This window comes from Oncorhynchus mykiss, chromosome 18 (assembly GCF_013265735.2).
Source record: "Oncorhynchus mykiss isolate Arlee chromosome 18, USDA_OmykA_1.1, whole genome shotgun sequence".
Lineage (NCBI taxonomy): Eukaryota > Metazoa > Chordata > Actinopteri > Salmoniformes > Salmonidae > Oncorhynchus > Oncorhynchus mykiss.
Genome location: NC_048582.1, coordinates 69,359,385 through 69,378,593, shown reverse-complemented (window position 1 = coordinate 69,378,593; position 19,209 = coordinate 69,359,385). Strand labels below are relative to the sequence as shown.

The 19,209-nt window shown below is 42.4% G+C and overlaps 2 protein-coding genes and 1 long non-coding RNA gene across 12 annotated transcripts in view; all 3 read right to left on the bottom strand.

Moving 5' to 3' along the window:
* LOC110496778 (protein spire homolog 1) overlaps positions 1–3,312 on the bottom strand; it is a 104,359-nt gene extending 101,047 nt beyond the window's left edge. For 8 of the 10 annotated variants that reach the window (XM_036953622.1, XM_036953630.1, XM_036953626.1 and 5 more), the window contains exon 1: positions 2,557–3,311. In XM_036953622.1, the coding sequence (XP_036809517.1) occupies positions 2,557–2,878 (322 nt within the window). In that variant the 5' untranslated portion in view covers positions 2,879–3,311. Of the gene's footprint in view, positions 1–2,556 lie in introns of all 10 variants that reach the window. The other 2 variants (XM_036953631.1, XM_036953632.1) reach the window with 1 other exon arrangement.
* An 872-nt stretch (positions 3,313–4,184) lies between these two features.
* Positions 4,185–18,183, bottom strand: si:ch211-215i13.3 (brain and acute leukemia cytoplasmic protein). Its single transcript, XM_021572811.2, has 4 exons — positions 17,647–18,183; positions 16,597–16,724; positions 16,148–16,266; positions 4,185–4,235 (listed from the first exon to the last, which is right to left on the bottom strand). Exons 1-4 carry the CDS (start codon positions 17,771–17,773, stop codon positions 4,226–4,228), a joined length of 384 nt encoding a protein of 127 aa, XP_021428486.1. The 5' UTR covers positions 17,774–18,183; the 3' UTR covers positions 4,185–4,225.
* On the bottom strand, positions 10,118–15,553 carry LOC118941213. The gene is made up of 2 exons (XR_005037546.1): positions 13,933–15,553; positions 10,118–12,722 (listed from the first exon to the last, which is right to left on the bottom strand). It is a non-coding gene; the product is annotated as an uncharacterized LOC118941213 (long non-coding RNA).
* Positions 18,184–19,209: the final 1,026 nt, after the last annotated feature.

The window sequence follows — 19,209 nt, the reverse complement described above, 5'->3', positions numbered from 1 at the left end:
CATCATGCAGAAATGTATTTTGTCCCCCGACACCAAACACGGTCACGACACGCAGGTTAAATATATCAAAACAAACTCTGAACCAATTATATTAAATTTGGGGACAGGTTGAAAAGCATGTAACATTTATGGCAATTTAGCTTGTTAGCTTATTTGTCCCATTTAGCTAGCTTGCTGTTGCTAGATAATGTTTATATCCCCGGACAAATTTAGTTGTTATTTTACATGAAATGCACAAGGTCCTCTACTCCACCAATTAATCCACACATAAAATGGCCAACCGAATTGTTTCTAGTCATCTCTTCCTTCCAGGCTTTTTCTTCTCTTGAGTTTATATTGCGATTAGCAACTTTCATAAATTAGGTGTACTACCACCACCGACTTCGTTCGTCTTTCAGTCACCCGCGTGGGTATACCCAATGAGGAGATGGCACGTGGGTACCTGCTTCTATAAACCAATGACGAGACGTGAGATGCAGGACTTGCAGCGCGATCTGCGTCAGAAATAGAACTAATTTCTATTTTAGCCCTTGGCAACGCAGACGCTCGTTGGTGCGTGCGAGCAGCGTGGGTGCAATAATTGAATAACAGATTTCTGAATTTATTTTGCAGCGCACGAAGCAATCTGTGTGGTCAGCCTGTAAGGCACTGCATCTCAGTGCAAGAGGCGTCACTACAGACACCCTGGTCGCGTCTCCTATTAGTACCTTTTATGTAGGGAAGCTAATGATCCATCATGTATGACATTCCTGGGAGTGTGTAAACTAAAACTATACTATAGAGAACATAGCATGTTTCTATGTACTGTACTTAAATCGCCCACATTTGGGACACTTCATACTAAATATTATGTAGCGCTCTCATTCTTGAATGTATCAGTCTGAAACTTGGCACACAACACACCGTTGCTCTGTTGTGGACAACAAATTATCCACAGCTTCCTCTCTCTATGTATGGCCTTCTTTTGCATTTCAAAAGAGGATGCAACAGATCTATTGTGTTATATTCTCCTACATTCATTACACATTTCCACAAACTTCAAAGTGTTTCCTTTCAAATGGTACCAAGAATATGCATATCCTTGCTTCAGGTCCTCAGCTACAGGCAGTTAGAATTGGGTATGTCATTCTAGGTGGAAATTGAGATGAAGGGTCGTATCCAGAAGAGTTTGGAGGAGAATGATGCCTTACAACCTGAATGGAGGAAGCTTTTTGTAAGAGGTCGTCCACGGACACAAGTGTATTGATAGTACAGACCTAGCGACCGTTATCAGCTGCCTGGGCAAAATAAATATATACGGTGCCTAAAGAAAGTATTCATACCCCTTGACTTACCCTACATTATCTCCTCTGCTTAGCTCTATTCCGTTCCTTTTTATTAAAAAAAACAACTCCCTAGTCCTTCCTGATGACAAGTACACCCATAATAGGATGCAGCCACCATTTACCCTGATTCAGATGACCAGATGACCATCCTACCCATGCTATATTACAGAGACATAATTTATAGATCGTCAGGTAAGGGTTCTCTCGAGCAGCTAGATGTTCTTTACCAGTCGGCCATCAGATTTTCCACCAATGCTCCTTATAGGACACATCACTGCACTCTATACTCTTCTGTAAACTGGTCATCTCTGTATACCCATTGCAAAACCCACTGGTTGCTTATTTATAAAACCCTCTTAGGCCTCACTCCCCTCTCCACACACACACACACACACAACACCAGTTCTGCCAGTCACATTCTGTTAAAGGTCCCCAAAGCACACACATCCCTGGGTTGCTCCTCTTTTCAGTTCGCTGCAACTAACGACTGGAACAAGCTGATAAAAAACACTCAAACTGGACAGTTTTATTTCAACCTATTCATTCAAAGACTCGATCATAGACACTCTTACTGACAGTTGTGGCTGCCTTGCGTGATGTATTGTTGTCTCTACCTTCTTGCCCTTTGTGCTGTTGTCTGTGCCCAATAATGTTTGTACCATGTACTGCTGCCATGTTGTGCTGCTGCCATGCGGTGAGGTGCTGTGTTGATGCCATGCGGTGCGGTGCTGTCATGTGGTGTTGCTGCCATGCCATGTTGCTGCCATGCCATGTTGCGGTCTTAGGTCTTATTATGTAGTGTTGTGGTGTCTCTCCTCATGATGCGTTTTGTCATATTTTTAATCCCAGCCCCCGTCCCGCGCAGGAGGCCTTTTGGTAGGCCATCATTGTAAATAAGAATGTGTTCTGAACTGACTTGCCTAACAAAATGCATTGCAGGTCTGTAAACCAATTCAACACATGGCAGAAATAAACAATATGGCCACTCTGGTTGGTGCAGGATGTCTCCAAACGCTTGTCCTTGGGTGCGAGAGGAAAGTATAGCTTTTATTATCACCACGGATTCTGGAATTATAAATACAAATATTTTTGTATCCAATGGAAATGTATCCTAATCACTTAGATATTTTCACCTTAGGTAATAATGCAAATAGTGGACCCTAGATAGTAATCAAAAAAGGCAAGTAGGACCAAAATGTATGAATATTTTGACAGACATTGTGTTGTTTACCTTCGCTGTCTTGGTGGTGCAATTGAACTGTTCCATCTCTCAGAATCCGTACATCGCCAGGTCCTTCAATCCTTCTCGTCAAATCCCCAACAGATGAGCCAGAAGTCTGGGAATTTCTCCTGCGGTGTTTCCGAGCCAAAGTTCTGCAACATTGGTAACAAACAGCCCATGCCTGCTCTTCGTTGATCGGCTGGCTGTACAACGATAAAATCTCCTCCAAGGAAAGATCCTCCGCTCCATCGGCGATATCCATGTTCAAGTCCCAGGAGTAGAGATACTGGTCAACGCGGCTATATTGGAGAAGCGTTGGTGAGATTAACATTCCGTCCCCGGCCGTCAGGCCATCTTCACACCATAATATTATATCCACGTAAATAATGTCAGTTCTCGAGAGAAAAAATATATAGATGTATGAGAAACGCGTCTTGATACTGAAAAATAGATTGTTACGGCCGTGTTCCTCAACCGTCTCTCATCCACTGATTTCACGTACAGGGGTTTATTATGGCCGCCAACAGAGAGGAAGAGAAGCGAGAGGATTTACTCCGCCCAAAATCTGTTTCCGTGAGCTAAAACCTACGAGAGTGTCGAATTACGTGAGGCTTATTTGATCGAATATACATTTCGTAATGTCTGTTACAAATCTACTGATATAAGTGGGTGCACGTGACATTTCGGAAACTTTAAGAAAAACGACTCAGTTCGCACGCATGTCTACCCTCTCAGTGGCTACAATGGGCCCACCTGATCTCACTTGACTTCACTTGAGGACATGTAGTTTGAGCGGTCCCTCGGCTTTCTTGTCAATATAATAGATCATCTTTGACGCCGATGATGGCATGTGCCGCATGGTCTCAGAGCCTACCATTTAGACAAACGTTTTCGTTTAACAACAAATAACATAAATTGATTAACAAAACAAAAAAAGTTACTCATGACTTAAACAACGTACAAACAGTGGTGGAAAAAGTACCCAATTGTCATACTTGAGTAAAAGTAACGATACCTTCATAAAATATCTCAAGTAAAAGTGAAAGTCACTGAGTAAAATACTACTTGGGTAAAAGTCTACAAGTATATTAAACAAACCAGATTCATTCTTGTTTTTTATTTATTTATGGTAGCCAGGGGCACACGTTAACACTCAGAAGTAATTTACAAACTATGCATGTGTGTTTAGTGAGTCCTCCAGATCAGAGACAGTAGGGATGACCAGGGATGTTCTCTGTTTAGTGAGTCCTCCAGATCAGAGGCAGTAGGGATGACCAGGGATGTTCTCTGTTTAGTGAGTCCTCCAGATCAGAGGCAGTAGAGATGACCAGGGATGTTCTCTGTTTAGTGAGTCCTCCAGATCAGAGACAGTAGGGATGACCAGGGATGTTCTCTGTTTAGTGAGTCCTCCAGATCAGAGGCAGTAGGGATGACCAGGGATGTTCTCTGTTTAGTGAGTCCTCCAGATCAGAGGCAGTAGGGATGACCAGGGATGTTCTCTGTTTAGTGAGTCCTCCAGATCAGAGGCAGTAGGGATGACCAGGGATGTTCTCTGTTTAGTGAGTCCTCCAGATCAGAGGCAGTAGGGATGACCAGGGATGTTCTCTGTTTAGTGTCCAGATCAGAGGCAGTAGGGATGACCAGGGATGTTCTCTTGATAAGTGTGTGAATTGGACCATTATTCTGTCCTGTTAAGCATTCAAAATGTAATTTTATTTAGGAATGTAGTGAAGTAAAAGTTGTCCAAAAATACCAGTATTAAATTAAAGTACATATACCCCAAGAAATGACTTAAGTAATACTTTAAAGTACTTTACACTGTGTACAGACTTACAACATACAATACATACATCTACATTTTATTCAGCACCTTATGTGTGAACCACAGCAGGTAGCCTACTGGTTAGAGCGTTGGGCCAGTAACCGAAAGGTTGCCAGATCAAATCCCCGCGTTCTGCCCCTGAACAAGGCAGTTAACCCACTAGGCTGTCATGGATAAACCATCACTACCTGGTTTATCCATATCTATAACTACCTGGTTTATCTATAACTGCCTGGTTTATCAATATCTATAACTACCTGGTTTATCTATAACTACCTGGTTAATCCATATCTATAACTACCTGTTTTATCCATATCTATAACTACCTGTTTTATCCATATCTATAACTACCTGGTTTATCTATAACTACCTGGTTTATCTATAACTACCTGTTTTATCCATATCTATAACTACCTGTTTTATCTATATCTACCTGGTTTATCTATAACTACCTGTTTTATCCATATCTATAACTACCTGGTTTATCCATATCTATAACTACCTGTTTAATCCATATCTATAACTACCTGGTTTATCCATATCTATAACTACCTGGTTAATCCATATCTATAACTACCTGTTTTATCCATATCTATAACTACCTGTTTTATCGATAACTACCTGGTTTGTCTATAACTACCTGGTTTATCTATAACTGCCTGGTTTATCCATATCTATAACTGCCTGTTTAATCCATATCTATAACTACCTGATTTATCTATAACTACCTGTTTAATCCATATCTATAACTACCTGTTTAATCCATATCTATAACTACCTGTTTAATCCATATCTATAACTACCTGGTTTTTCCATAACTACCTGGTTTATCTATAACTACCTGGTTTATCCATATCTATAACTACCTGGTTTATCCATATCTATAACTACCTGGTTTATCTATAACTACCTGGTTTATCCATATCTATAACTACCTGGTTTATCTATATCTATAACTACCTGTTTTATCCATAACTACCTGGTTTATCCATATCTATAACTACCTGGTTTATCTATATCTATAACTACCTGGTTTATCTATAACTACCTGGTTAATCCATATCTATAACTACCTGGTTTATCCATATCTATAACTACCTGGTTTATCCATATCTATAACTACCTGGTTTATCCATATCTATAACTACCTGGTTTATCCATATCTATAACTACCTGGTTTATCTATAACTACCTGGTTTATCTATAACTACCTGGTTTATCCATATCTATAACTACCTGTTTTATCCATAACTACCTGGTTTATCCATATCTATAACTACCTGGTTTATCTATAACTACCTGGTTTATCCATATCTATAACTACCTGGTTTATCTATAACTACCTGGTTTATCCATATCTATAACTACCTGGTTTATCCATATCTATAACTACCTGGTTTATCCATATCTATAACTACCTGGTTTATCTATAACTACCTCTTTAATCTATAACTACCTGGTTTATCCATATCTATAACTACCTGGTTTATCTATATCTATAACTACCTGGTTTATCCATATCTATAACTACCTGGTTTATCTATAACTACCTGGTTTATCCATATCTATAACTACCTGGTTTATCCATATCTATAACTACCTGGTTTATCTATAACTACCTGGTTTATCCATATCTATAACTGCCTGGTTTATCTATAACTACCTGGTTAATCTATAACTACCTGGTTTATCCATATCTATAACTACCTGGTTTATCCATATCTATAACTGCCTGGTTTATCCATATCTATAACTACCTGGTTTATCTATAACTACCTGGTTAATCTATAACTACCTGGTTTATCCATATCTATAACTGCCTGGTTTATCCATATCTATAACTACCTGGTTTATCTATAACTACCTGGTTAATCTATAACTACCTGGTTTATCCATATCTATAACTACCTGGTTTATCTATAACTACCTGGTTTATCTATAACTGCCTGGTTTATCCATATCTATAACTACCTGGTTTATCCATATCTATAACTACCTGTTTTATCCATAACTACCTGGTTTATCCATATCTATAACTTCCTGGTTTATCTATATCTATAACTACCTGGTTTATCTATAACTACCTGGTTTATCTATAACTACCTGGTTTGTCTATAACTACCGGGTTAATCTATAACTACCTGGTTTATCCATATCTATTCTGATTGGTTGTAATGATAAATATCTGGTTTATCCAGACAGACAAAGGTAGTGTATTTTTTATTTATTTCACCTTTATTTAACCAGGTAGGCTAGTTGAGAACAAATTCTCATTTACAACTGCGACCTGGCCAAGATAAAGCAAAGCAGTGCGACACAAACAACAACACAGAGTTACACATGGAATAAACAAACGTACACAATAGAAAAGTCTATATACAGTGTGTACAAATGAAGTAAGATTAGGGAGGTAAGGCAATAAATAGGCCATAGTGGCGAAATAATTACAATTTAGCAAATAAACACTGGAGTGACAGATGTGCAGAAGACGAATGTGCAAGTAGAGATACTGGGGTGCAAAGAAGCAACAACAAAAAAACAATATGGGGATGAGGTAGTTGGGTGGGCTATTTACAGATAGGCTATGTACAGGTGCAATGATCTGTGAGCTGTTCTGACAGCTGATGCTTAAAGTTAGTGAGGGAGATATGAGTCTCCAGTTACTCAGATTTTTGCAGTTCGTTCCAGTCATTGGCAGCAGAGACCTGGAAGGAAACGCAGCCAAAGGAGGTGTTGGCTGTGAGGGTGACCAGTGAGATATACCTGCTGGAGCACGTGCTACAGGTGGGTGTTGCTATGGTGACCAGTGAGCTGAGATAAGGCAAAGACTTATTGATGACCTGGAGCCAATCGGTTTGGTGACAAATATGAAGCGAGGGCCAGCCAACGAGAGCATACAGGTCACAGTGGTGGGTAGTATAAGGGGCTTTGGTGACAAAATGGATGGCGCTGTGATAGACTACATCCAATTTGTTGAGTAGAGTATTGGAAGCTATTTTGTAAACGACATCACCAAAGTCAGGATCAGTAGGATGGTCAGTTTTACAAGGGTATGTTTGGCAGCATGAATGAAGGATGCTTTGTTGCGAAATAGGAAGCCAATTCTAGATTTATCTTTGGATTGGAGATGCTTAATGTGAGTCTGGAAGGAGAGTTTACAGTCTAACCAGACACCTAGGTATCTGTAGATGTTCACATATTATTCATTGTAGTTCAGTGGTAGGGGCTTTTCGTCAGATAGATCCATGGGGAGGGTTGACATTATTGAACTAAAAACAGAGGAAATACACTGCTCATCGAACAGCTCATTCCAAAATAATGGGCATTAATATGGAGTTGGTCACACCTTTGCTGCTATAACAGCCTCCGCTCTTCTGGGAAGGATTTCCACTAGATGTTGGAACGTTGCTGTGTGGACTTGCTTCCATTCAGCCACAAGAGCATTCGTGAGGTCGGGCACTGATGATGGGCGATTAGGCCTGGTTCGCAGTCGGCTTTCCAATTCATCCCAAAGGTGTTCAATAGGTTTGAGGTCAGAGCTCTGTGCAGACCAGTCTAGTTCTTCCACACTGATCTTGACAAACCATTTCTGTATGGACCTCGTTTTGTGCACAGGAGTATTGTCATTCTGAATCAGGAAAGGGCCTTCCCCAAACTGTTGCCACAAAGTTGGAAGCACAGAATTGTCTAGAATGTCATTGTATGCTGTAGCGTTAAGATTTCCCTTCACTGGAACTAAGGAGCCTAGCCTGAACCATGAAAAACATCCCCAGACCATTATTCCTCCTCTACCAAACTTTACAGATGGCACTAGGCACTGGGGCAGATAGCATTCTCTTGGCATCCGCCAAACCCAGATTCGTCCGTCGCACTGCCAGATGGTGACGAGCTTTACACCACTCCAGCCGACGCTTGGCATTGTGCATTGTGATCTTAGGCTTGTATGCGGCTGCTAGGCCATAAAAACCCATTTCATGAAGCTCACGACGAACTGTTCTTGTGCTGACGTTGCTTCCAGAGGCAGTTTGGAACTCGGTAGGGAGTGTTGCAACCGAGGACAGACAATTTTACGCTGTACACTGAGCTCTTCAGTACAGGCCATTCTACTGCCAATGTTTGTCTATGGAGATTGCATGGCTGTATGCTTAACTGTATACACCTGTGAGCAACGGGTGTGGCTGAAATTGCCGAATTCACAAATGTGAATGTACCTTTGGCCATGTAGTGTACATACTGTAAGAATACCCACTGGGCACTGACGTGGAAACAGCGTTGATTCTACAAATGTGTGCCCAGTGGGATCAATTTAATGAATGTGTTTAAACACTTTATTCAAAAGAGGAGACATTTTCCCCAGACGGTATCTGTCACTGCATCATACCAGTCATCAACTGGTACAACCAACCCTTCATCATGGACAAGCCTTTACCCATTACTGTGACTGAGTCAGAAATGGCACCCTATTATTTCCTATGTAGTACACTACATTTGATCAGAGTCCTGTTGGCCCTAGTGCACTATATAGGGAATGTGGTGCCATTTTGAATGCACCCTGGGTTCCACCAGAAGTCAGACATTTAATTATAGTAAAGATATTTATGACCTAAAAGATTGCCTTTTCCTCCCTGTCTTTAAGGAACAATCATGCTCCGCCTAATAGAAAGGTTTATTTAGTTGTGCCCATATAAGCTACCTTAGAAAGATGGTCAATCACCAAACCCTCTCAAGCATAAAGGGTCTCTCCACCATCTGCTGGACAGGTGACAGTACTGTTATCCAACCATCATGGTCCATTCACATCAAGCACTCCTGTGTGTTGAAATCACAGGCCCCATTCCAATTCTTTCAAAGTGCACTCTGTCTTCCTTGGACTCCCGAGTGTCGCAGCGGTCTAAGGCACTGCATCTCAGTGCAAGAGGTGTCACTATAGTACCTGGTTCGAATCCAGGCTGAATCACATCCGGCTGTGATACAACGCGTCCCATAGGGCGGCACACAATTGCCCCACCGTCGTCCGGGTTTGGCCGGTGTAGGCTGTCATTGTAAATAGGAATTTGTTCTCAACTGGCTTGCGTAGTTAAATAAATACAATTTCTCCCTTCCTTTAAGTAATCACTGATTGGACAGGTGTATGCAAGGCCCCCCTACACTTAGATAGGATATATGAGGTTCCCTATGAGGGCATTGGTCCCCATGGTGCTGCAGTGTTCCAATTGCAAAGCGTTTGGACATGTGATGAATGTTTGCAGAGAGATGGACATGAGTGATTATTTTGAGAAAGAAGATGACGTTGAATGCCTCAACTGTGATGGGAAGTATTTGTACATAAGTTCACTGAATAGCCAGTAAGGGTTAAAGAAGCAGAGATTGTAGGATTAGAACTGTTCAACATGTATCTTATGCTGAGCGAAAGTGGTTTGGCTGCCATGGAGACATCGCTGTCCATTGCTGGAGCAGTGACGTCCTCTCAGGTCTCTGGGTCTGCGGAGGGCTGCGAGTAAACTTGATTGATGATTATTTTTTGTTTTGTATGTTGTTGGTCCCCCCCCCCCCCCCCCCCATTTCCCTAAAACCCTACCAAAGAAGGTGTACGCAAGGGCTCCACCAGATGACCTTTCACCTCTCCAGCCATTTAGAAATTCTAATTAGTGATTATTACTTCAAGGAAGGGAGGAAGGAAAGATAAGCCTAGGATTGGATGAGCCCCTTTGTTTGTGTAGGAAAAGAAGCCAAAAAAACAATCAGTTGTCAACAAAGATTGCTTGGTCAGATGAAACCACTTTATGAGGCTCAGATGGTTCAAACACATGCAGAACATATACTGTAAAACACAGGTGGCAAAAAATTCAAATTAAATGCATAAAAACATGTCATACATTCACTTCAGAAGCTTGTCCTGAGATAGTAGAATGGTAGAGGACTTTGTCCACTGATTAAAACCACTCTAAGACCCCATTACAGAGCAGCTTGATTAAAACCACTCTAAAACCCCATTACAGAGCAGCTTGATTAAAACCACTCTAAAACCTCATTACAGAGCAGCTTGATTAAAACCACTCTAAGACCCCATTACAGAGCAGCTTGATTAAAACCACTCTAAGACCCCATTACAGAGCAGCTTGATTAAAACCACTCTAAAACCCCATTACAGAGCAGCTTGATTAAAACCACTCTAAAACCCCATTACAGAGCAGCTTGATTAAAACCACATTACAGAGCAGTTTATCATATTCACAAGAACTAAACTCAACAACGAACCAGAGTTTGTATTCATCGAGTGTCTCAGAGTAGTATTGCTGTTCTAGGATACGTTTTTAGATTATAATAAGACTATATGGGGAGACCTGATCCGAGAACATTACTCCTACTCTGACACACTTTATGAATACGAGCCCAGAAGAATAAGACAATATTATTGTATAGGCACATGCGGGATATTTATATTTAGTTGTAAAGCCCCCTGTAGTCGTCGGTCGACAGCACTTATGGTCTAACAACAACATGCCATTTTAGCAAGCGCTTTTATCCAAAGTGACTTAGAGTCATGCGTGTGTATCTAGCTGCTTTTAGTAATGCTAGTATTTACACGCTAGTGTTGCTGGGTATTAGAATAGTCCGCCGGAAGCCGTTTGTCAGTAACAAAATTGAATTTCAACTTACTCTGTCGATTTGTCTGTAGGCTTGGCCCTTATGCAGGGGAGAATGAGAGAGAAAAACATCTCATGGAATGTACTATAACTAAACAGACTTCCCAAACGTGGGTCTGTGTGGACCCGTGCAGTTCCTCAGAGGTCACTTTCTCTCTGCTTACCTCATGGCAAAATAAAAGTCGCCCACAAGTTCTTGCTTTTTTGTGCAGATATGGCACACATGCAGGACTTATTTTGACATGAGGTAAGCGGAGAGGAAGTGGGTCCACAACAGACCCCGGTTTGGAAAGTAATTTATATGCTATTAGATGTGTTTCTTCAAATTCCTCCCTGCATTAGGACAGAACATACAGACAATTAAAATTTAATTTAACTTCTGGCTTCCGGCGGACTATTCTGTTTTTTTGCAAGCTAATTCCCAGCACCACTAGTGTGTAAATACTAGCGTTACTAAATGCAGCTATTGGGTATAAATGTTACATAATGTTGTCCCCATCAGGAATCATACCCACGACCCTTGGCGTTGCAAGGCGCCAAGCTCTACCGACTGAGCCTAACAGAACCACACACATGTTTTAACTACCTATATATACACATCAATCATTCATTGGCTTCCCACTCACCCACTCTGTTTCACCCATTCACCCAGTTCTCCCATCCATCTGCAGTTCTCCCATCCATCTGCAGTTCACCCATCCATCTGCATTTCGCCCATCCATCTACAATTCACCCATCCATCCATCTACGGTTCACCCATCCATCTGCAGTTCATCCATCAACAGTTCACCCATCCACCTGCAGTTCATCCATCTACAGTTCACCCATCCATCTGCAGTTCACACATCCATCTGCAGTTCGCCCATCCACCCATCTGCAGTTCACCCATCCATCCATCCATCTGCAGTTCACCCATCCATCCATCCATCTGCAGTTCACCCATCCATCTACAATTAACACATCCATCAATCTACAGTTCACCCATCCATCCATCTGCAGTTCACCCCCCATCTATCCATCTGCAGTTCACCCATCCATCTACAGTTCTACAATTCACCCATCCATCCATCCATCTGCAGTTCACCCATCCATCCATCTACAGTTCATCCATCCATCCATCTGCAGTTCACCCATCCATCCATCTACAGTTCACCCATCCATTCATCTACAGTTCACCAATCCATCCATCTGCAGTTCACCCATCCATCCGCAGTTCTCCCATCCATCTACAGTTCACCCATCCATCTGCAGGTCTCCCATCCATCCATCCATCCATCTGCAGTTCACCCATCCATCCACAGTTCTCCCATCCATCTACAGTTCACCCAACCATCTGCAGGTATCCCATCCATCCATCCATCCATCTATAGTTCTCCCATCCATCTGTAGTTCACCCATCCATCTGCAGTTCACCCATCCATCTATAGTTCTCCCATCCATCTACAATTCACCCATCCATCTGCAGATTGCCCATCCATCTATAGTTCTCCCATCCATCTATAGTTCACCCATCCATCTGCAGTTCACCCATCCATCTACAGTTCACCCATCGATCTGCAGTTCACCCATCCATCCATAGTTACCCCATCCATCTACAGTTCACCCATCCATCTACAGTTCACCCATCCATCTGCAGTTCATCTACAGTTCACCCATCCATCTACAGTTCTACAATTCCCCCATCCATCCATCTGCAGTTCTCCCATCTGCAGTTCACCTATCTGCTGTTCACCCATCCGTCCAACTGCAGTTCACCCATCCATCTGCAGTTCTCCCATCAATTTGCAGTTCACCCATCCATCTGCAGCTCTCCCATCCATCTACAGTTCACTCATCCATCTGCAGTTCACCCATCCATCTATAGTTCTCCCATCCATCTACAGTTCACCCATCCATCTGCAGTTCACCCATCCATCTGCAGTTCGCCCATCCATCTATAGTTCTCCCATCCATCTGCAGTTCTCCCATTAATCTACAGTTCACCCATCCATCTGCAGTTCACCCATCCATATATAGTTCTCCCATCCATCTACAGTTTACCCATCCATCTGCAGTTCGCCCATCCATCTACAGTTCGCCCATCCATCTATAGTTCTCCCATCCATCTATAGTTCACCCATCCATCTGCAGTTCTCCCATCCATCTACAATTCACCCATCCATCTGCAGTTCACCCATCCATCTGCAGTTATCCTATCCATCTATAGTTCTCCCATCCATCTGCAGTTCAACCATCCATCCATCTATAGTTCTCCCATCCATCTGCAGGTCACCCATCCATCCATCTATAGTTCTTCCATCCATCCATCTATAGTTCTCCCATCCATCTGCAGTTCGCACTTCCATCTGAAGTTCTCCCATCCATCCATCTATAGTTCTCCTATCCATCTGCAGTTCTCCCATCCATCTGCAGTTCTCCCATCCATCTGCAGTTCACCCATCCATCTATAGTTCTCCCATCCATCTGCAGTTCACCCATCCATCCATCTACAGTTCTCCCATCCATCTACAGTTCACCCATCCATCTACAGTTCACCCATCCATCTGCAGTTCACCCATCCATCCATCTATAGTTCTTCCATCCATCTGCAGTTCACCCATCCATCCATCTATAGTTCTCCCATCCATCTGCAGTTCTCCCATCCATCCATCTATAGTTCTCCCATCCATCCACAGTTCACCCATCCATCTATAGGTCTCCCATCCATCTATAGTTCACCCATCCATCTGCAGTTCTCCCATCCATCTACAGTTCACCCATCCATCTGCAGTTCACCCATCCATCCATCTATAGTTCTCCCATCCATCTGCAGTTCTCCCATCCATCCATCTATAGTTCTGCCATCCAGCCACAGTTCACCCATCCATCTATAGGTCTCCCATCCATCTATAGTTCACCCATCCATCTGCAGTTCACCCATCCATCTGCAGTTCTCCCATCCATCTACAGTTCACCCATCCATCTGCAGTTCACCCATCCATATGCAGTTCTCCTGTCCATCTATAGTTCTCCCATCCATCTACAGTTCACCCATCCATCTACAGTTCACCCATCCATCCATCTGCAGTTCACTCATCCATCCATCTATAGTTCTCCCATCCATCTGCAGGTCACCCATCCATCCATCCATCTATAGTTATCCCATCCATCCATCTATAGTCCTCCCATCCATCTGCAGTTCGCACTTCCATCTGAAGTTCTCCCATCCATCCATCTATAGTTCTCCCATCCATCTGCAGTTCACCCATCCATCCATCTACAGTTCACCCATCCATCCATCTACAGTTCACCCATCCATCTACAGTTCACCCATCCATCTACAGTTCACCCATCCATCTGAAGTTCACCCATCCATCCGTCTATGGTTCTCCCATCCATCTGCAGTTCACCCATCCATCCATCCATCTATAGTTATCCCATCCATCTGCAGTTCTCCCATCCATCCATCTGCAGTTCACCCATCCATCTACAGTTCATCCATCCATCTGCAGTTCACCCATCCATCCATCTACAGTACATCCATCCATCTGCAGTTCACCCATCCATCCATCTATAGTTCTCCCATCCATCTGCAGTTATCCCATCCATCTGCAGTTCACACATCCATCTGCAGTTCATCCATCCATCTGCAGTTCACCCATTCACCCAGTTCACAGTTCATCCATTGACAGTCAGCTTCATCCATCCCAGAACCATCTGCACCTCCTCCATATGTGTAATTAATCTCTCTGTGTCAGGGAGGGAGGGTGCATTGGTGTGAAGCAGGGGGTCATTTCAGCTAAACCAAATTGAAGCTCATTTACTTTATTTCTACAAAATTAAAAAATTCTTAAAAGCAAATGGGAGAACAGCAAAAACAAGCTAAATTGACTCCAGCCATTACCACCGTGTTCCTGTAGCACCGTTCACCTCAGTCAATAGGGGACTTAACATTCTACAAAACACGTCATTCAGTAATTAGCTGCTACACACTAGCTCAGCACAGGGATTAAAACTCTAGTCTAGTTTCATGTCAAGTCAAACATCAGTTACCTAGCCAAAGACATCTTAACTCTGCACTGTTTTGAGAAAAAGTTCCCTGCAGCTGTGTGCCCTCTTCATAAAGCCAACCAGCCAGCCAGCCATACAAACAGCTTTCCCTCCCGCTCCCTGGCCTCCGTATAGTCCTAAAGTCAGTCATCAATACCCACTAAACTGAATTTGCCTTTTACTGGGGATTGGACTGATTTTAGTAGCCTATTTTAAATTGTTGGCGTTAAACTAGGGTATGTCTGCCTTACCCAATTGATGCCCCTGGGGTGAAGATAAAGAATGCATCCCAAATGGCACTCTATTCCCTACATAGAGCACTACATAGGGAACTACATAGGGCACTACATAGGGAACTACATAGAACACTACATAGGGAACTACATAGAGCACTACATAGGGAACTACATAGGGCACTACATAGGGAACTACATAGAGCACTACATAGGGAACTACATAGAGCACTACATAGGGAACTACATAGAGCACTACATAGGGAACTACATCAAATCAAATCAAATGTATTTGTCACATACACATGGTTAGCAGATGTTAATGCGAGTGTAGCGAAATGCTTGTGCTTCTAGTTCCGACAATACAGTAGTAATCTAACCTAACAATTCCAAAACTACTACCTTATACACACAAGTGTAAAGGGATAAAGAATATGTACATAAAGATATGAATGAGTGATGGTACAGAACGGCATAGGCAAGATGCAGTAGATGGTATTGAGTACAGTATATACATATGAGATGAGTAATGTAGGGTACATAGAGCACTACATAGGGAACTACATAGAGCACTACATGGGGAACTACATATGGAACTACATAGGGCACTACATAGGGAATCGGGTGCCGTTTGGGACACAAGCAACATTTGTCACCAGGAATCAGGACTCGTCTGCAACCCTCCAGGCCTATTCCAGCTCAACCCTCCAGGCCTATTCCAGCTCAACCCTCCAGGCCTATTCCAGCTCAACCCTCCAGGCCTATTCCAGCTCAACCCTCCAGGCCTATTCCAGCTCAACCTTCCAGGCCTATTCCAGCTCAACCAGACAGTAGATCATCGTTCTCCAACCTCCTCTGGCTGTTTTCACCTTTCATCACCGGCCTGACTGAGTGGGACGGTGTCCCCACTGCCACTGACAGACTGGACCGCTTTAGACGGAGCAGGCACCTCCTTAGATGCTCTCCTTCTGGACTCCTTTTTTGTTTGCTGTAAAAGGACAAAAGACGATTTAATTCTAACAGTCATAGACATGGAGGCTTCAGTTTAGTATTACAGACCCTCTACAGTAGTATAGTTTAGTATATAGGCCCACACTGTCATCTTGAGTTACACTGATTCATTAAACCACCCATGTTATGTAGGCTACTAGTCTATGGTTTAGATAAGTACTGAGTAGACAAAGCAACAAGTTATATATGATAATCCCACCACTCCTGTTTTATACTGATTGTCGGGACATTGTCAAGAGACTGGTTTCATTGATTATGACAGTCATCATCTGATTATCAGGAGACTACCCATTTGGTATGGACATACAGTGAGGCCTATATCGTGGCAGGACCGCCAGTGGTTGGGTCCAGAGCTGGTGAGGGTCTGCTTCCCACACTGGGTCCCTGTGGTCACCATCATCCTCTTCTCCTTCTGAATACCCTCCAGCCCTTTACCTGAAGAAGAGGAAGAATCCACCTTTCAGCAGGACAATAACCTAAAACACCAGGCCAAATCTACACTGGAGTTGCTTACCAATAAGACAGTGAATATTCCTGAGTGGCTGAGTTACACTTTTGACTTAAATCTATTTGAAAATCTATGGCAAGACCTGAAAATGGTTGTCTAGCAATGATCAACAACCAATTTGATTGTTGCACAATCCAGGTGTGGAAAGATCTTAGACTTACCCAGAGAGACTCACAGCTGTAATCACTGTCAAAGGTGATTCTACAAAGCATTGATTTAGGAGTGTGAATACTTATGTAAATTAGATATTTCTGTATTTCATTTTCAATAAATTTGCAACAATTTCTAAAAACATGTTTTCATTTTGTCATTATGGGGTATTATGTGTAGATGGGTGAGAATTTGTATTTATTTAATCCATTTTAAATTAAGGTTGTAACATGTACTTTGCTGACTAGGTAAATCCCAGAGTAAGGGATTACATATCAATTACAAGGTAGCAAAAGTAGTGAGATTATTACCTTGTGTAGTTTGACTGTAGTGTACATGAAAACAGAATGGGGCATTGAGAGACTGACCCTTTGTAACAGAGGTGGATTAAAACAATCTTAACCACACAGTTCATATGGGCCATCTCACCACACTGGTGTGAAGATGATTCTGCATACAGTATTACTTATTATTGACCCGTTTTTATCCAATATATTTACACCAAATTGCCGCTGTTCACCATGACAATGAACAGATACATGATTCACTCACTGCCTCAATAAAAAAAGTATAGGTAAACTACAGCAGGTCTATACAGCAGTATAATAGACAAGCTACATGATAGCTGCTACCCAACCCAACCTGCGTATTTTTCAGCTTTAAATCCAGAATATTTTCCACAATCACGACACTTCTTACTGTTGATAGTAGAAAGAGCAGCCTCGGCGTCTGTATTGGTGAGCCATGTCGACTCGGTTTCTCGGGTCCAGCTTTCATGATACCTCGGTTCGATTATTGTGTCGGACCGGCTTCCTCCACAACCCATCAGAATATCATCCACTGCACCGCTCGCTTCAAAGTGTCAATTTTTACTGACACACAGCTGTCCACGAAATGCCCGTTAGATTCATCTAGGCTAAAGCATCTTTCGTTACTCCGTTTGCCTCCATCCACTGCGAAGATTCTGCGCTTTGCTGATCTACGCACGGTGCGCTTTGCAGCATCGCATAGCTCACACAATGGTTAGTGCTATCCCAGCCTTGTCTCATAAACCAGACGTAACATAGTAAACGTAAATCCAGGACACTAAAATTATACTTAACAAAAATACAAACTAATCATGTAAAGTGTTGGTCCCATGTTTCATGAGCAGAAATAAAAGATCCCAGAAATTGGTCAAACGCAAAAAAAAAAAACGTGTTACCCTCAAATTTAGTGAACAAATTTGTTTCCATCCCTGTCAGTGAGCATTTATCCTTTGCCAAGATAATTAATCCACCTGACAGGTGTGGTATAGCGAGAAGCTGATTAAACAGCATTATCAGTACTCAGGTGCACCTTGTTCTGGGGACAATAAAAGGTCACTCTAAAATGTGCAGTTCTGCCACACAACACAATGCAACAGATGTCTCAAGTTTTGAAGGAGTGTGAAATTGGCATGCTGACTGCAGGAATGTCCACCAGAGCTGTTGCCAGATAATTGAATGTTAATTTCTCTACCATAAGCCACCTCCAATGTTGTTTTAGAGAATTTGGCAGTACGTCCAACCGGCCTCACAACTCCAGACCACGTGGAACCACGCCAGCCCAGGACCTCCACATCCGGCTTTTTTACCTGCGGGATCGTCTGAGACCAGCCACCCGGACAGCTGATGAATCTGAGGAGTATATCTGTCTGTAATAAAGCCCTTTTGTGGGGAAAACACATTTTGATTGGGTAGGCCTTTCACCCCAGTGGGTGGTCCAGTCTCCCAAGTGGGTGGACCTACGCCCTCCCAGGCCCACCCTTGGGGCTGCACCCCTGCCTAGTTATGTGAAATTAGGGCCTAATGAATTTATTTCCTTATGTGAACTGTAAATTTGTAAAATTGTTGAAATTGTTGCATATTGCATTGATATTTTTGTTTAGTATAGTATGATATGTTACATTTGGTATGGTTACATATATTCCGAACATCTGGCAACCCAAAAGTTGTGAGTTCGAAACTTTTCACAGACAACTTTATCATTTTAGCTAATTAGCAATTTTTCAACTACTTACTACTTTTTAGCTACATTGCAACTATTTAGAATGTTAGGTTAAAGGGTTAGCTAACTTCTAACCTTAACCCCTAGCCTAGGTAACGTTAGCCACCTAGCTAGGATTCATAACATATCATAACATATAAAGCGAACATCTAGCAACCCAAAGGTTGCGAGTTCGAATCTTATAAGGGATAAATTTAGCATTTTAGCTAAATATCCACCTAGATAGAATTCATA